A 20151-nucleotide genomic window follows, 5' to 3' on the forward strand; every position below is an offset into this window, starting at 1 on the left:
CGGACGGTAGCCATTGACAACGGTGATCCCCCAACATACAGCTTGCCATAGAAATGAGTTTGAAGGATTTGATGAAGGCAGTAGGAAAGCAGAGATTTAGAAGGAACAACGCATTTCTATACACTTATCTGAAATTTCTACCAATGAATTACATAAGTATCTCTATCTTTATTTTATGTTTATTTATATTTTAATTATCAAAACTCCATAACCATTTGAATCCACCTGACTGAGATTTACAAGATAACTATAGCTTGTTTCAAGTCAACAATCTCCATGGGATCGACCCTTACTCACGTAAAATTTATTACTTGGACGACCCAGTACACTTGCTGGTTAGTTATGCGAGGTTGTAAAAAAGAGTTGAGATTACAATTGTGCGTACCAAGTTGTTGGCGCCATTGAGATCACAATTTCATGCACCAACGGCCTTAGATCATTATTTTTATTGCAGGTTGTGGGTTGCAATTGTTTTTTACAACGGGTGTATATTATGTTTTTCTTTTTGTTTTTTGGGTTAAATTTATTGTAGTTCATATTTGTTATTGTTGTATTGTACTACTTGACAAAAAATTTGTGAGCATATTCTAAAATGAAATAAGTTTTTCTTTGTCTGATCAGGCAATTACGAATCCAATGAAACAAATTAGGATATAAATGATTGTAGCTATAAGACCAAAACAAAATGGATGTAACTAGGATGCATCCGTGTATGTTGGGTAATTTCTTTAAAAACAAATGAAAATTGAATGTAAAAGATTTTGTTAGTGGGACAAAATATACATAACATAATAATTATTTTTATAATTATATTTATTATTATAAAATATAATAAAATTTTAAATTATGTCACAAATAAATTAAAAACTAAAATAATTATTTAAATAATAACATATAAGTTAAATAATTATTTAAACAATAGCATGTTAATAATGTAATATATAATTATATTTATTATTATAAAATATAATAAAATTTTAAATTATGTTGCAAATAAATTAAAAACTAAAATAATTATTTAAATAATAATAAATAAATTAAATAATTATTTAAATAATAGTCTGTTAATAATGTAATATTACAACAAAATCAAAATTAAAATTAAATATAATTTTAAAATTAATTCATGAAAAAAATAAGATGCCATTAATAAAAGTAGTAGTGAAACTAAATACACACAACACACTACTATGTTTTTTAATATAATTTTTTTTTGATTTTATGGTAAAATTAATCGCGCGAATAAGAGAAGAAGAAACGTACAATAAAACATAAAATTTAATTTTCTCCACATATATATAATAACTCACTTCATTAACGTTTAGTGATTAAGGGGTAGAGAGACATTGATAAGTGTGTAAGATTTAGAATAAGGATGTAGAATATATGGTGATTAGGGTATATTATAATTTAAGATTTAGGGTTTGGTATCTTAGGGGTTAAGGTTGAGAATTTTTGTATGTGGTGAGTATAGTTTAGGGTTTAGAGTTTGAGTTTTAGAATTAAGATTTATGGTTTAAGATTTGTGGTCTAGAATTTAGAATTTATATATGATTTTATAGTTTATGATTTGGAGTGTGTAGTTTAGGATATAGAATTTAGTATTTAGGATTTAGGGTTTATTTTTTTTATTTATGATTTATAGTTTTAAGGCGTAAAATTTAGAATTTAGAGTATAAAATTTTATGGTATACGATTTTAGTGTTTAAGGTTTAGATACCTTATAAAGTTATTTTAATTGAGAATTTAATTATGATAAAAAATTAACGTACAATTATATTAATAGAGACTAATTATGGACATGTGTTACATTATTATTCTTAATTTTATTATTTGAATTTAATTTTGATCCTTTTTTATTAATTAATTAAATAATTATTATATAATCTATAAAATAGATAATATGGAGGTAAAAGGTTTGGTATTATATAATAATATAAATTAAAAGCGCATATAGTACCTGTTAATTTACCAATAATGAAGATAAATAAATTAAAATTTATTTAATAATTTGTGTAATTTAGTTTTATATATTATATATTTAAAAGAATTTTTTTATGATATATTCTCTATTTGCAATGATAATTTAAAATTTTTAGATTTGTATACTATGTGTGGAAATAAATTTTCATTAACATGCGATTAAAATACTTTTATGATTCACTATGTTAAATTTACTAAATAATTTTGCATAAAAAATTATTTCTTAATTTTAATTATTAGCACTCTTTACAAATTTTATTGTAGATTGATTAAAAAAATATATGGGACCTACCATTCCTGCAATCATAATTTTTTAAAATTCTCATAAAATTGTTAATCCAACACACATTTTTATACTAGACAACTTGTTAAATTCTTAAACAAAACACGTAACTTTTATACATGTAGAAAGAATCTTTCTTTTACATAATAGCAAAACTCTTTCTGCAATATTCAAATTTCAGTTTTTAAACTTCAATTTTTAATCATTCATAATTTTCACTACAAAATTTTGTTTTCTTTATTTTTTGACGATTTTAAATATCTTTCCACTAAATTTAATTTAAGATAAATTTTGTTTAAATCCGACTTCCGAGCGCCAAGTTATAGCCCGTCGAAATTGGCTGAAAATATGTTTTTACCACAATTCTTCTATTTTCTCAATTCTCAACTCAATTCAATCCTAAACTATTCCAAAACCATTTCTACACATTCCAAATACTCATTTATCAATCCTCAACTATTCCAAGCCTAATCAACCCATTTCCAACTTATTTAACACATTCCATCGACTATATCCATTCTCAACAAAAATACACAAAATTCATATATCCAAATTCTCAATCAAAGCTTCAACATATATACTCAATCTCATGCAATAATTCACACCACTTACCTCAATTTACCACATAGAGAATTTCTCACCCTATCACGGCCTCTGGCCCAATTCCACATCAAATACCATTATAACAATCAAACCACATTTTATTTCAACACAATTTCAATCTTACCAACATATATTACTATTTCCTCTAAACCAAACAATCAACCACAATAATTCAACAATAATCTTAAGTCCACTAGCCTAAGATTTCATGTCATATTACATGATAATTTACCAAAACTTAAACCCATATCTTAATGTCATAAATTTCAAGCTTCCAAGATTTTCCTTCCAAATTTCACCGAGTCAATCTTTCAATCACTCAATCTAACACTATATACAATTTGGCACAATATCAAAACTATGGTTCATATAAATTGATGAACCAAGATGAAAAAAGGAGTCCTTACCTTTACTCACTGAAATTAGTGATGAAAACCACCAAGAACACAAGTTAGAGAACTTCTATAACATCAAAATTACCAAAAATTCTCAATATCCGAGCTCAAAACACGAATTCATACTTGAATGAGAAACTGGAGCTAGGATTTCGAGTTATTTTTTAAACCAATTGGATAGAATTGTAAAAGAGGAGATAGGCTTTGCGTGACTGCAAATGGTGCAGCAATCGAAACTCCAGAACAAAAGTTATGGTGGATTAAATGTGATGAAGCTAAGGTTTTGCTCTCACTTCTCTCTTCTCTTCTCCCTCTACATGGGTCTTCGGCCCAAGTGTGGCTCAATTTGTTTTTTTAACCCTTTGGCCTAACTTTGGGTCAAGACCTTTAAGATAAGTGCTTGGGTTCCATTCTAAATATTTTTTCTTATCATTTTTTTACATTTTTAATTTTTCTCACTTGTAGTACTGGACAAATTTAAGCCGGTACAACTAAATTTTAATGCCGATACACGTTTTTTCCAAAATAATTATATTTTCGCGCTCAATTTATTTTTTTTAATTCAAATTTTATCGTTAAATTTTTAAATTATACATTCTAATATTTTTACATATTTCGGATGCCTTGATCCCAATTAACGTAGTTTTAATTAATCAATTTACTAGTTAATTTTCGAAGATCTTACACAATTCGTTTGAATTATAGAGCGATGATGACTTGCAATCTATGGTCTCTGTCATTAGCACGAGTCCCAACTCGCTGACGACGCTCTATACTTTGCCTATCAGGCATATTAGGTGCATCAACTCAAGAAGGAGGTTGCCTACACCCCCTAAACGCAATCTCTGGAAGAATTCCAACTGTTTAAAGGTCTTCGAGAACATCCTTTGATGATAAAAACCTTCGTGCCTCTTGGTGCCACAAATCCATGAATTTTGTCAATGGACCAGGATCAAAGGCAAGATCAAAGTGTAGGATTGTCTGTTCTCTGTGCTCTCAAAACTCGTGCCACTTCTAATGATATAAAAGGAACCAATGATCTTCACTCCTCCCATCCTTTGATATAAGAAAATTAATGTCAAAAGCTCTTAGTGGTTGGTGCCGAACCTCACCAAACTAAGGTATAACACGGTCAACCTGATGCCACTTAATAACAACAAAGTAGATCGGGATAGTAACAGAACACCATAATATATGATATCCGTGCTAAAAAATAACGGGATCCATAACGATTTGTTCCTTTGGGACATCATACGGTCTCCACAGAAACTATTAATGCACATATGGTTTATGTTACAACTATATAATATTTAACTCTTTGCTATCATTATATGAATGACAAACTAGATACTTACCTCAGTAGATCGCAATATATCCAGCCTCAACCTAGTGTGAACCTTCCTAGGTTCTCTCTCATGATATGAAGGACTAAATTCCTTCCACCTGTAATATAATTATCTTACCATTGTGAATGAAATATAAAAAAATGAACAATCACATTAAATAGAAATTTGAACAAAGAAAATTACCTCGAGGCTAATGGCAGACAAATGAATTTTAACCACGTGGGCTAAATTTAGGAAAATGCCAAAATATTGATCACTGCAGAAGGGTTAATAGACCATCTAACTGCACCATATTTTGGTTGGCAACACGACACATGCAGTGGTACAACTATGCCAATGTGGCAGAGTTTCAACTATACTTTCTCAACTCATCCAGCTTTGCAACATAGGGCAACCAACGGATGTGTACTCGAGCACCAAATTTATCTCCGAACAACTGAGTAGACAAGAGCACCATAATATATACTCGATCATAAATCCTAATAGTATCTTCACTGGCATCCGACGGGAGAACCATAAATCTCTACTGGAACTAAGTCTGATAGATGGTGTGCTTGTGAATATATTTATTAGGAGGAAGCTCACCAAATAGCTCCTGAAATCATACTCATGTTGGTCTTCTTTCGAGCATGTACAATTTAAATTCTGATAGATAATTACTCACAACCTCACCATCTATTGGAAGTTCAAATTGATAGGCAACATCCTACAATGTGATTGTATATTCTCCAAAAGACATATGAAAAGCATAGATATATGGACGCTATTTTTCTATAAATACACTAACAAGAGCCTCATTAAGTTTAAATCAGTAATCATGAAGTTTAATAACATGATACAATCTAACAATTTGAATAAATAAGAAATGATGCGCTCGTGTAATGGCATCTTTTGCTGCTTCCTCATAGTAACAGCACGTCGACTCATCTTTAAAATAAATATCCAACCATATACATGTTTTTAAATTTTTACCAATAGTGTGAGTTGTTTCATCTTTTTATTTATCTAACATTCACTGACTATACAATGTGTTTAAATCAAACACAACTATACAAGTTTTTTCTAGCATCAAAAGTTCACACTATCGTCACATTTATCATAATCAAGACAGTAGTAGAAAAAATTTTAACATTTCTAACCTCTTCGTTTATATTTTTTGCCACATGAGCAATCTCATTTAGTCGGTATAATTGATCCGGATAATCCATCGCAGCATTCTATTGTGCGGTGCGCCCCACCAAACTCTCTAACTAGCTCAAAATATAAATCGTTGCTATGGTTTGAGACTTTTTTTTTTTCTTTAAAATGGCTCACTAGAAACATTGCCATCAACTAGGTTTTATAGCTTAGACAAAGTTATGTATAAATCGTTGGGATCTCTCATGTTTTAGCCTTCTTGAACGTAAATCATGGGATCTTCAAAGGTTTTACCTTTAAACCCTTAAAACCAGGCAAATTCTCACGTTTTATGCTCAACTCGTGATCATGGTTTTCACTCTCAAAGATGATTTCTCTAAGCCCCATAAATTGTTGCATTGTCACGTGAACTATGGCAAATATCTGACACACCTTGAATCATGACCCATCACTATGATTCATGCACAAATTTGCATAAGCGTGAGTCATTGTAATTTTTGTGGCTTTACAACTTTTTTTTTAAACCAATAGAAGGCCAACGATTTATATAAAATGTAGAAGGATAAAAATATTGTCTTTTCTCATTTAGGACAATCTAATAGTTTTGAAATTCAGTTAATTTATTTAAGTAATCTATCTACTCTTATATGGGCGGATGATTTTATGGGAATTTTTTTTATGTACATCTAACATGACGAAATAAAAAAATATGTAATTAAGAACAAAGAATATTAATGAAAATTGAAATAGTACTACAATGTTCTTTTTTTTATATTGATTTAATATATAAGATTTTATTAATATGTGTCTTAAGAATATATTTTAATAATATTATAAAAGAAATATTTTATTAAAAATAAATTTTTTATTTTTTAATACATTAAATACATAAAATAACTTAAAAAAATAATTATACTCTTAAAATATGCCATAAGATACAATAATAGATAAATTTATTTAATAAAATAAATTTTTTGACACAAAATATAATAAGGTAATTTTTGTTTTAATATTGGGGCAAACAATTCTACAATATATATATATATATATATATATATATATATATATATATATATATATATATATATACTTTTTAAAATATTAGTGAGGCATTTATCTCCACAAGTTTGTATACGTATCCGTTCCTGTTTACAAAATATTATTTTTCTCCGGAAAATTTGTACTATATAATGTGATACTAAACTTGTGAAAAGAGATTTTATGCCTGTTGTCAATTATGCTGCTGTGTAAACTTGTTTATTTCATCAATTCTCTTGGGGGAATTAAATTCCAATGTGCAAGTTTTTCAACACAATATCCATATAGAAATATAGAATCTACATGCTTAGCTTGCTGGTTTCCACAGTCACCATACCGGGGAATCAAACTATGGGTTGGCTAGTTGCCTAATTCTGGTGGTAATTAGAATTTGGTAGTTTTATACGCCAACTTGGCCTGTCCAATCACCTATTATTTATAGAATTGTTCAACCCGAGGTGGTTCTTTTATGTACGGTGTAGATTAATTAATTCCGTAGCCAAAAGAATGATTAATTAGTTGATTTCGTTCTTCAAAATTAATTTATTAGTATAAAGTATCGAAATGAGTAATAACTTATTGTGAATTAGGTCAGTGTTAACTGTTAACGACTTTCAAGGAATTTTTTTAAATAATGTTACTTTTTAGACTAATTTATCAGTTAGTTGACTTTGCGAATTATTAAGTGTTGAATTCAGAGAATATCTGAGAATTTTGATAACGGCAAATATTTTATTGAAATATAATTGATTGAGTATATTAATTATATATTTCAAATATTGTAAGAAACTTTTAATAGATTTTGAATTTCAGCAAGAAATATATGAAAAAAATAAGTATATATTTATCTATTATTTATTATATATTATTAATTTTATAATTTAAATATGTCATATTTTATTTTATTATTATAATTGAAATCAAAAACTTTTTTTTCAAAAATTAAAGAGTTATTTCTTTTTTTTTTTCTTTTTTTTTATCTTTCTCATTCATTCACTACTCTATCTCTCTTATATATCATTATCCATAACTAACTATAAATTTGACAATTAAAATATGTAACATGACATTTTTTAATTATAATTAAAATTAAAATATAACTATATTATATTACTAATTTAATAACTAAAATCTATTATATAACACTCTATCATTAAAATTAAGATGAAATATTTTTCTCCAAAATTATAAATTTTTTTATTCTATCTTATTTTCTACTTCTCTCTAGTTCTCTATTTCTCTCTACATTTTTCGTTGTATATATAACTTATAATTTATATTTTATATTATTAATTGATTTAATTTAAAAAATTTATAAAATTATAAAAATATATTAAATTTATAATTAAAAAATAATCTCATAATATTATCCATATAAAAAATATTATTATTATATACATATTTTTTAATTTTTTATTTAATTTTAAATTTTTATCACTTATCTTTTTAATCTATATTTTTATTTTTCTTATTTCAAATATTCATTATATATAATTAAAAGAGAATATTAATGTTGTGATTTTTTTTAGTAACACATTAATATTGTGACTAGTAACAAGAATTAAGATTCAATTATTTTTAAAAAAAATATTTTTTTAAATTAATTTTATAACTATTAATATATATTTTTTTTGAATTTTTTTTTTACAAAAAATGTCTGAGTCAAAGTTGAAATTTGACTATTTTTCTTATAATATGTTAGTAATAATATAAGTCCACTCATTATTTCATTGATCGATGATATATTTTGAAAATAACTATTGTTAGAGTTAGGTTTTTTTTTTTGGTAAACATGAGCTAATTTTTTAAAAATTATTTTATTTATTTTAAATTTTAGATTTTAAATTATGAATTTTTAATTCTATATTCTTAATTATAAACTCTAAAATAAAGTTGACTAATATTAATTAATTAAAAATACATTTTTTATATTTTTTTTTTTTTGAAAATAGAATATAAGATTTTTAAAATTAACTTATTAGCACAAGACAGAGGCTAGTGTTGGAAAGGAGGCAATGCCTCCCTCAAATTAAAATTTTTAATATATAAATATCATTAATTTTTATATTAAATTTTCTTCTTTTTTTTAGAGTTATATTTTTATAGTGGTCTTCTCCTAAGAATTACTCTAGTTAGCATATAGAATATGAGATATCAGATATATATATATATATATATATATATATATATATATATATATATATATATATAAGTTGGTGATCCCCTGTACGATCCCTATGCCTTGTTGATCTAAAAAAGTGGTTTTCCACTTCACACAACTTGGGCCAGTCGTTAAGGCCGTTTGGAAACTTTAGAACTATTTTTTTTTTTAATTTTTAACTTATAAAAAATAATAGTATTAATATCGGGTGTAATTTTTAAAATTAAATTGTAATTTTTTAAGAAATTATTTAAAAGTTTATATAAAAATTAAAAAAATAATTTTTTTCATAATACTTCTATTTTTCATCACATTTCTATAAAATATGTACTTTTAAAGTTAAAAATCTAAATAAAAAATAATTTATTCATAAATTACTTTTAACAGGGTCATTTATTGTTTAAGTTATTTTATATAAAGAAGTTTAATTAAGTTGGTTACCAAACTGGGTCTAAATCTTATTCACAATTATTTCGTAATTACCTATTAATAATCCTTAATTAATATCATGATTAAGTGCTTAAAAAGAATCTGACCTTCCTGTTGCACAAATCTAGAATGTTGCATATGTAATAAACTAACAACTATCAAATACCAATCGATGACTTTACCGATAAAAGAAGAGGGATCACAAGGAAGAAAACGACAGCAACACACTTGTGTTGAGGATGCAAATTGTGTGAACCAATTCCCTATTCTATTCCTACATTAAACACGAGTTACACAACTTGTGTGGCAAAAGCTTAACAATTATTGAGTTTCAAGGACCCACGAATCAAGACACTAGCTTGCTAGCATTAAAAATATTTGGCTACTTGCAATGGAATTTGGGCCCCAACTAAGCAAGAAGCTTTCAAAACCAAAAGTGCTAGAATTGTGTATCCCAACTTCTGCTTTTTCTTGTCCAAGCTAAGCTTTATGTGTTTTTTTTTAATTGACTAATTATATTCTTTGTAGTTAGCATTATTGTCACAAGTGGTAAAAATTCGATCCAAATGCGTAAAAAATCATGATTCAAATAATTTTTATTGTAAGTATTTTTTTAAGTGTCTATTCAACTTGAAGATATGTTATGTCTAATGCTTTTAATAGACAAAGTAGTATTGATTCCATTTATAAAAAAAAATTAAAATTGAAAAAAAAACTAATCATTTATTAATTGTAAAACTAAAATTTATTTTAAATATAAAATTAAATTAAATTATATTAAATGTAGCATCGAAATTTGATTATGCCCTCATTATTGTGTGAAATACTGAAATGCACATGATGTATCGCATATGAAAATTACAAAGAATAAATTAGAGGTTTTTTTGTTAAGTACGAAATGTCTTTTTTCTTAATTTTTTTTTTTGGGTAAAGGACGAAAAAAAATGTCTTTTTTTGTAGGGGCAAAAGACATTTTGTTATTAATTTTCTGATAAAAAAATATCTTCATAAGATGTGAACTTAATATAAAATCTTTTCAAGTATTTTTTATGACAAAAAAATGATTGCAGAATGCGAAAAACTATATTTTAAAAATTCAAAAATTTAGAAATATCTTTTAGAAAAAAAATAAATATTTTAGCAGTAAAATATTTATTGTACTGGGATTAAGTTTCCATTATTCCATAGCAGAGAGTGGCTTATGGATCATACAATACTTATTCTCATCCATTTATTTAAGGGGTCTCTCTCCACGTGCTGTAGGACCACTTTGTTACGTTCTTAAAGTTACTACCCACTATCTGCCAATACCACACTTTTTATTTTTTATTTAGAGGCAAAATCGGTATTTCACAAATGGTGGAGTGGAAATATCAGTTCTATTTAACAAGATAACTTAAACGACTAAAATGGTGATGATAAACTATTTAACTATATATTAAAATAGTTAAATATAATTACTTTATATGTTAAAATATTAAAAAATATATTACACAAAAGAAATTGTTTCTCTTTCACCTTGACAACCTAAAAATGCGTTTGATTTATGATTTATGTTTTTATTTTTAATTTTTGTGATTTAATGTGTTTTTATTTTTAATATTTTTTAAAAATTTTATAAAAAAATAATAAAAAAATATTTTTATTTTTTTATAAAAGGATTAATAGTGAAAGTAATCCCTAAAAGATAAGGTATTTTTTAAATTCGTTCTTGAAAAATTTTTTCAATCAAATTGACCCTTCAAAAATTACGAATTAATCATATCTTTCTTTCAATTACTTCACTCAATTTACATCAACGATTGATAATGTACATAACATATAACTTATTCAATTAGACGTTGACTAAATATGTTTACAAAAATATATTAATTTAGTCACTAAATCATATTAAAAATAGAATTTTTGTAATTAAAAAAATAAATAAATTAATAAATTTTCATAAACATATTTAATCAATATCCAATTAAATATATCAGATATTATATTATCAATTACTATTTTACAACATCAATTTTAAAGAAAATTACGTTTAAAAATTATTAATAAATTAAAATAACTAGAAGACAAATATGATTAATTATATGATTAATTCGCAACTTTAAAGAACTAATTAAATTAAAAAAATCTTTCAAAAATAAATTTAAAAAAAAATCTTATCTTTCATAGACTAATTTAACTATTAACTCTTTATAAAATTTTAAAAATAAAAATAAAAATAAAAATTCGAACCAAACTCGCTCTTTCAAATTATAGTGTTATAAATTTCAAGAGTGGAAGTGAAGTAGGGAGAAGCACACAACACAAACGCCATATATGTCCATTTATTGAATTGTTTCACTAATGAACCGAAATCTGCAAGAGTGTAAATATGCTAACATGGGTTGTCGACTGATTTCAACTAAAAAACTCCTAGCCTCACTCTTCATACAAAAGATCTTGATGGTGCCACAACCTTGCTTTTTGCAAAGTTATAGCTGGAGGCTATAGTAGTGGCTTAGTACTATTGATACAATATAAAAATATGCTCTTCCCTAATCCTTTCACTCTCAATCCCAATCTCAATTTCCTTTCCTTTTGTTTCTCCCATTCATAGTTGCAACTATCATTCAATGTAATTACAATTCTGCAACCATCTTGATAACATCATGGAATGCTAAGGTTGGTGCACACCATGTCCATTGCTCGGTGCACAGTCGTCCACCACCACTACCTCCTCCGTCGCGAATTATTTTTAGCTTTTCCCTCTTTATATCTCGGAGGTGCTTCCCCTGTCTACACACAAGAACAAGGGAAAAACATCAACAAGAAAGTAGCGAGAATTTCACAATAAAAAAGCATAGGTTTGAATGATGATACATGTATGTAATGTGTGATAAACAAGTTTTGGGACTTTTCAGCAAACACAAAACAGTGTTTTTTTTGTGCAAGAAGAAGCTGAGTCACTTACCCGTCCCACACATACCTCACAAAAATAACGCCATTGTTTTTGTATCCTCATTCATTGGTAGTAATGATAATTAACAAGACCAGCCTTGAGGACATGAACAAAAATACCATTGATTAAAACTTTAAGAGACTCTCTAAGAAAGATTCAACACTAAACTACCTTAACTAAACCATGATTCACAGGGCTACGAACCCAAACAGATCATGCATATCTGAATATCATCCACATAATTCCAAAAGTCATGTATTCTTAATTAATTAAATTTGTGTGTTCTGATAGCATTTTCTACTTCATTCTTTTTTTTGTCACAAAATTCTGAAAACAGAAAACATTACAAAATAAAAACAACAATTATTTTCTCAAACCAAACAAGCCTACATTTGTTGTTTCCAAAAATGATTTTTCCAAACACATCATCATCATTCCTCTCACAAGTAATTCAGTTGAGCCGAGAAGCCTGAAATGTTTAGTATTGAATTGTTATATATACTAACCCCTAAGCAGAAGTTCTGGTAACTGGTATCAAAGTCGAAGGAATTATCTGCCTTCAAAAAATTCATCTCAGCCGAATTTCGCTTATTCGAGTTGGAGTTTCCACTATAAGCCATGCACGCCGAGGAAGAGGAGCAACCGGCAGTAGTAAAAGTGGTGCTTCTATCTGATCCAATATCATCTTGAAACATATCTTCAAACAGCTGTTGCAGCTCCTCAAAGCTCTCCTCTCCATTTTCCTGTATATAAATTAATCAATTGTTTATGCTTCCAATGCCTTCAACTCTTTGTGAATGATCACAAAATTATCAAAGTAACCAAAATACCTTCTACCTAATCATCAAATATTAGTAGTAGTAGTAGTAGTAGTAGTAGTGTGTGTTCTGTATTTTCGCTTGATACACTTACCAATTTCTTTTTTAATGGAAAGAGCTCAACACAAAAGTGGAGCTTATTACAATAGAAAACTAAAGAAAACAAACAAATAAAGCAGACACACTCAAATATTCAACATCGTATTCTACCTATTACTAGTATTCACTACTCTGGATGGCCACAACCCTCTTAACAATTCTCCCTGCTCATGAATGAATTATGATAAACTTACCAAATTGTTATGCTAAATTTTATTTATTTTAAATACCATGCTAGGTCTATACTAAATCAGCCACCAATATAAAATATATATTAAAATACAAAATATACATTAAAAATGAGTTAAGTTATACATGCATTTATACACAAATACATAGTGACTAATTTTAATGTACAAATAACATTTTTGTTATTTTAATTGTAACATGCACATTAAAATATGTTATTATCTGTCTGACAAAAAAAATATAGGCCAATAAGGGAGTGTTAAAAATAAAGGTAATATAACAGAAATATGCTGCCCTTTTTTTTTTTTTTTGTTTCCCACGGTATCCCCCAACCCGACAGGTCAAGGACTAAGGGTTTGTCGCTGGCCAATGGGTTGCTGCATGCACAAGGCGGGATTCGAACCCCCAACACTTGCTTAAGCGGACTAGTGAGCTAACTACTAGACCAACCCAACTTGGTTGAAATATACTGCCTTTATTAATAGCACCCTTGCAATTTGGGAAATTCCATAAGAGAACAAAATACATGCATCGTTTGGGCCCAAAACGGAAAAGGGTAGCAATGATTCAACTATTCAAGATAATGAAGGCAGCCGAGGCCTTGGATCAATGGCAGCCTGCCTCACTGGGGGCTGCACCCAGGTTCAAATCCTCCTAGAACCCATATTTGTAGTAGTAGTGTGTGTTGTGTAATGTATATTGTATAAGACCAAAAAATAAAAAAAAATATAGAACCACTTTGATTTGTAAATAAAATATTTTTACAAAAAAATTGCCACAAAAATAGGAAAAAACAAAAGATGAAGAATGCTAATAGTCATCAAAATTTATTATTTTTGGCAAAAAATTAGCTATTAATATTTAAAAGTGTGGACTAAAATTATGCTGTTGAGAAATTGAACTAGTGACTAAAAATGCTGGATAAAAATAATAAATTTTGCTAGTCTTTGAATTTTTCTCATAAAAGATAACAGAAAAGCAACAGCTAGAGACACTGTTAATTGCTATGTCCAGCCTTATCACTAAACAAATTAAATATGTAAACAACAGTTTTGGTGTCTAGCTTTATGCCTTTATCACGATCATTCCACTAATCAAATCCAAACCAGAAGAGTAATAAATATAAACATAGGGAGAAAAAATACAGCAATACATTAAAGGGTGCTTACATTTGACTTTGTTTGACTCATCATTGTTACCATTTCGTTCAAGAAGTCCCCCATGCCCTACACAAGAAAAATTATGCGATTAACTCATAGGATCAAAACATAGACTAATACACCTATTTTGGTGTGAAGCAAGATCTAATTACACCCCAAAGTCCCTAACCAATCTCAGATTCAATGAATTAGTGGCTCCAACTGAAATCTAAGAACAACATGGAACATGGCCATGTGGCACGTGCCGTGTTGCACACCAATAGGATTTGAATAATAAGAAGAAAGTTCGTGCCTTTGTGACAATCTCGATGAATCGATCATTTCTAGGAGACTAGGACAAAATGGATTCATCTTAATCTTAAACGTGAATGATGTTTCATGAATATAAAATGGTGTTTGCTATGGTGCCTAAAAAGTATTGTCTAATTACTAAAATAGGTAAATAATTAATTTTAAATTTAAAAGGATAAAAGTTAAAAAATTTTAAATATTTTAAAGTTATTATAAAAAATAATTTAGCAAAAAATTAGGCACCAAACAAAAAATACCGTAAAATTGCTAACATATTATTATATAATTAGATACACATACATTGATAATGCATCAAAATATATATATATATATTAAATTCTAATATCCCTATACTTACTATGTCTACGGTGACTATGCAAATATTGTTAAAAATTAAATTAACACTTTTTTTTCTGCATTTGGTAATACTATTTTTAGCAACATTTTAAAAAAAACACTGCTAAATAATAAAAAAATTGTCACTTTAATTTTAAAAATATTTTTTGAAACACCATAACCACCATAAATCGTAAGTATATATATATATATATATATATTTATTTATTTATTTATTCAGCAATGTCAGAAAATTCACAAATATTTATACTTTTACTAATAAAGCAAATAAAATATAAATACAAGGAGTTTCCTTAATTAAATATAGAAAAACTTACAAAAAGAACAAGTAATTTCGACCGAAAAAAAAAAGTTAACAAAAATTTAAGCTCAATCTTTAAGCAATCGAAGAACATGACAAGGAATCTAAATGATAGGACAACACCTACAAATCTAGACAAATAATAATAATAATAATAATAATAAAATAAAAGATACAAAATTGAAAAGAAAGAAATAATAAAATTGAAAACGACAGATGACCAACCGAAATTGGTTACTGTGAATAGGTGCCCAAACTCCAAAGCCCGAAGGAGTTCAGTGAAATGCAAGGAATTGAAACATGGAAAACAAAAAGAGATCAGAAAAGCAAAACGGCACCGTGTTGGTGGAGTGAGTAACTTACGTTTTCGTCGTCATCACTGTCGTAGACTCCTACGTCGTACATTAGCCTTTTGTTGGCGTCAGATAAAACTACACAACACACATAAAAATACTATTTTAGTTTAGACAAACAAAAAGTGCTAAACAGGGTTACAGGAATGTCTTGTGAAAATGAAAAAGGTTCCTATAGAAAATTACTAGTAATAATGAAAACGTGAAAAATAAAGAAATAAAACAACTCGATCCACACCAAAATAAAATGGCAATCTGAACTTTAAAAAACCGGTCAGTCATGGTTAAAAAAGGTCATGTACCGGGTGTTTATTAAAAAAATAGATAAATAGAATTTTTCATAAAAATAAGTAAATAAACAGTGAATCACGGGTCAATATTCAATCATAAAGATATTTAATTTAATACTTAGTTGAATTTCTTCTACCGAAAAAATTAAAGAAAATAACAGAAGTTGAATTTACCAGAATAGGCTTGCTGGATTGCTTGGAATTTCTTCTTAGCTTCTTCAACGAACTTTGAATTCCCCGACGCTGAACAACGATCAGGGTGCCATTTCTATCCCATCAAACAAACAAACCAAAACGATTTTTTTTACTACAAATTCCACTTTCAAGAATAATATTTCATTTTCAATCGCTCGTTGAAAACGCAGGAAATGGAAACATTTTCGTTTCTTTCTCCTGATGAGAAGAACAGAGAAACCCCAGATTATAACAAAAACGGGGTTCTACAAAGAGAGGTAACAGAATTAAAAAAAAATGAAGTGTTCAATAATTCTAACCAGTGCTAGTTTCTTATATGCATTCCTTAGCTCTGAATCAGTGCACTCTTTGTTCAATCCCAGAACCGCATAGAAGTCGTTCTTTTTGTCTCCTTCATCAGCCATTTTCCCAAGACAACTATGAAATTCTCTGAGAACCAATCAAATATGAAACTAAGGTTTTCTTGTCGACAAATTGAATCAACTTATGGATAATCTAACACAGCTTCCGTACATATCATATACTTTTAAGAAGAAAAAGAAAAATGGGATGGGAATCACACGAAACCAAACCAACAACACAATATTACTACGTACGGTGTACTGTTTATTTATAGTAATTAATAATAATAATATATAATTATATGATATACTTTTTCTATGGCAAGTTGGATTTCGGCTACAAATTTTTGAAATTGTACACGGCACAAAGCATTCTGGTTTTGGTTTCGTGGAGTGAAAGGATTGAAGAGCAGAGGAAAAAACCCTGCTGGAGATAGATCACACCCTAAGCCTCAAGAACTCTCCAGAGACACTTGCGCCATATATAGTTTTTTTTTTTGGTGGCTACCTTATATAGTTTTTTTAAACAAAAGTTTTGTTTTCTTTGATATTTTTTAAAAGAAATTAATTTTATATATTTATTTAATTATGTAATGTGATATTTAATTTTATACTAATTATATAAAAAATTTAAAAAGAGTAAATAATTGTATAAAGTATTTTATAATTTTAATGTATTAAAAAATATTTTTTAAATAATATGAGATATGGCTAAGCTTGGGGTTTTCAAAAAATAATTAAAACGAGGGTAGTCGTTTATTGACTGGGTGATGATGAGGGTTGAGGGTTTGGTGATGTAGGGCTGAGATTCCATGGTGCCTAAGATATTTTATGAGATTGTGCCTCCAGAAGGTTCTGTTTGCATCTGTGAATAAATATATAATGGTGAATTGAATTTGTGTGAATTGTGAGAGGAGAGAGAGAGATATATATGATACGAGAGTTGAACTTGAACACAAGGAAGGCAAGGACCCACCATATTGTGAGGCTTTAAAATTTAACAGCTTGGAGAATTGATTGCTCACATTGCATTGTCATTGTCACATAATGCACAAACTAAGAAAAAGTTGTGGAGCTAACTTTTGTAAATAAAGTTCCTTTTGTGGAAAACTATAATATGCAACTTAAATAAGTTTCCTTATTCCTCCATAATCAGTTATGTTCATAAATTAAGATATTTGTTGAGGCTACTCACACTTAGAAATATAATCCGAATTTTTTATTTTAATATTAAAGAATGAATAAAGTTTTAGTTGATATTATAAAAAAAAAGTTTTACAGTATTTTAGAGGGATTAAAATTTTTATATATGAATTAAAATTTTTATATATGAATAATTTTAATGTGAAATATAAAAATATTTTATTATTTTAAGATTTTATATAATTGTGATGGTAACACAATACGTTATTGACATTTTTTAATAGAAAATAATTATTAAAACACAAAATATCACTAATATTTTATTAAAAAATATTATTTTAATTGTAAAAACACAAAATGTGAGTAACATTTTATAAATGGTCATAGTAGTGTTTAATATATAATTTAGTTTATCATGGAGAATTTCACACCTAATAATATAATATAAAAAAGAAAAAATTTTTTTGAAAGTTTTAATCTGTGCAAGCACAATACACATAATACATATTGCATTGACAATACACAATCATAATCTGTGTATTATGATTTTAATATTAAAATAATACAATACGCAGTCTGCATATTATTGTCTTTATAAATATTTCTGTTGATGAACTAAAATAAATCTATTCTGATAATTCGTCTTCTGTAAATTCTACAACCTCCAAAATTTTACAAAATACCGTAACTTCTAATATTAAAGAATTACACCAATCCTTATCCAATATCTAAAACAATGAACCACATAATCCTAATAGACACTCAAATCATTTTTAATAACTAAATTCAATTAAATTGGTTTAAAATTTAACAAAAGTTTCTAATATAATACGCACGTAAATCACATATTTTTTTATGTAATTTAATATCCTCTTTTTTTTATTATTATGGTTGTTGTTATATTTTTTATTTTTTCTCTTCTTTTTGATATTATTGTAATATTTTTTATTTTATTTTATTTTATTTTATTTTATTTTTTTAGTGTTACACCTTAATTAATAAACAAAAAAATAATATGAAATATTTTTTTTATGAGAGGATACAAGAAGAAGATAAGTATTATTTAAAAAAAATATAAAACAAATAAATAATATCAAAATTTTTTAACTATGATATAATAATTTTTTTAGCCAATTAAGAGTTATTAAAAACAAGAATAATACCCAAAATATTATTTACTACGAGACAGAAAATTTTTAACCAATTAAAATAAAGTCATCACACACAAAAGTAGTCCCAATATTTCTTAACTATGACATAATATCTATGATAAAATACACACACACATATATATATATATATATTCTTTTTTCTTTTAGTTTACATATCTATCTTTTATTTCATTGAATTTTTAAAGTGATAATTAATAAGTTATTCATGATAAAAATTGGAATATTGCTACATCATTAGTTTTATCTTTCCTTTTTTATTGTTCTTTCTTGAGAGAGGACCAAAAAAAAAAAACAGAACAAAGAAGAAAAAGATGCATAATAATAATGTGAAAAAAAAACGAGGAAAATAAGAAGACGTAATAAAAGGAGAAGGAAGAAAAAAATACGCAAACGAAGAAGAAAAAGACGACGCTATATATGAAGAAGAAGAGCGTGTGTACATAAGTGTGACTTTCACTATAAGAAAATCGTAAAGTATCATCGGATTTTCTGTCGGATTTAACATCGCTTGTTACCGTCGAATTTACAGGCAAAAATTGAAAGTATTTTGTCGTGTCAAACATTTAATGTAAGATTCGCTTTTCCAACGATAAAATCGCTGGTAATAATTGGAGGAAAAATGAAAAATTTGGCGTGGATTTGTTACTGTCGGATAGGTCCGACGGTAACTTAATTTAGTGCGACGCAACATTTTGGTCACCCGCAAAACATTACCGTCGAATTTATTTCCAGTAAATTCGACGGTAACGAGCCTTAAAATTCGAAAAGCGAACCCTTCCCCCTTCATTTCGAATCTCCTCTTTCTCTCTCTACCTTCTCTTCTCCCTCTCTCTCTCTAACCCTCTCCCCGCCGCAACCCACTTTCACCTCCCCTCACCCTCTGCATCCCACTCTCTTTCTATCCCTTTCCCTCGACATCATCTCTAGCGGCCCCATCTCCCTCTCGCAGCGCCATCCACCTCTGCCAGCCGCCACCAACAGCGCTGGCCCTCCAACATTCTCCCGTCGCTGCTGTCGTCGTTGCAACCGTTGTTACTGTCGTCGCTGTTGCCATCGTTACTGCTACCCCCTTCTTTGTTCTCTTTTCTACTCCTGCATTCTAGGTTCTTCTCATTTTAATATTAATTTC

At 27.8% G+C, this 20151-nt stretch overlaps 1 protein-coding gene across 5 annotated transcripts; it reads right to left on the reverse strand.

The window, feature by feature from the left end:
• Positions 1 to 11660: 11660 nt before the first annotated feature.
• Positions 11661 to 17223, reverse strand: LOC130948588 (uncharacterized). 5 transcript variants are annotated; one of them, XR_009073104.1, is made up of 7 exons: positions 16666 to 17202; positions 16346 to 16439; positions 15892 to 15959; positions 14589 to 14645; positions 12820 to 13056; positions 12326 to 12409; positions 11661 to 12150 (listed from the first exon to the last, which is right to left on the reverse strand). XR_009073104.1 is itself a non-coding variant. In XM_057877369.1 (7 exons), exons 2-7 carry the CDS (start codon positions 16768 to 16770, stop codon positions 12085 to 12087), a joined length of 627 nt encoding a protein of 208 aa, XP_057733352.1. In that variant the 5' UTR covers positions 16771 to 16795; positions 17019 to 17223; the 3' UTR covers positions 11661 to 12084. The 5 variants fall into 5 exon arrangements, 4 of the variants coding, with proteins under 4 accessions (XP_057733352.1, XP_057733355.1, XP_057733353.1 ...); XM_057877369.1 differs by lacking the exon at positions 12326 to 12409 and having other exon boundaries at positions 16666 to 16795; positions 17019 to 17223; XM_057877372.1 differs by having other exon boundaries at positions 12341 to 12409.
• Positions 17224 to 20151: the final 2928 nt, after the last annotated feature.

The sequence above is a fragment of the Arachis stenosperma genome, chromosome 9, assembly GCF_014773155.1.
Source record: "Arachis stenosperma cultivar V10309 chromosome 9, arast.V10309.gnm1.PFL2, whole genome shotgun sequence".
NCBI classification, from domain to species: Eukaryota; Viridiplantae; Streptophyta; class Magnoliopsida; order Fabales; family Fabaceae; genus Arachis; species Arachis stenosperma.

Bases quoted from the DNA above. Each gene is read 5' to 3' on its own strand.
- LOC130948588 (XM_057877369.1), bottom strand. From the start codon at position 16,770: ATGGCTGATGAAGGAGACAAAAAGAACGACTTCTATGCGGTTCTGGGA. The intron at 15,960-16,345 runs GTAAATTCAACT...TGTGTTGTGTAG, and splicing joins AATCCAGCAAGCCTATTCTG to TTTTATCTGACGCCAACAAA. The intron at 12,151-12,819 runs GTTAGTATATAT...TCTTGTGTGTAG, and splicing joins ACCAGAACTTCTGCTTAGGG to ACAGGGGAAGCACCTCCGAG.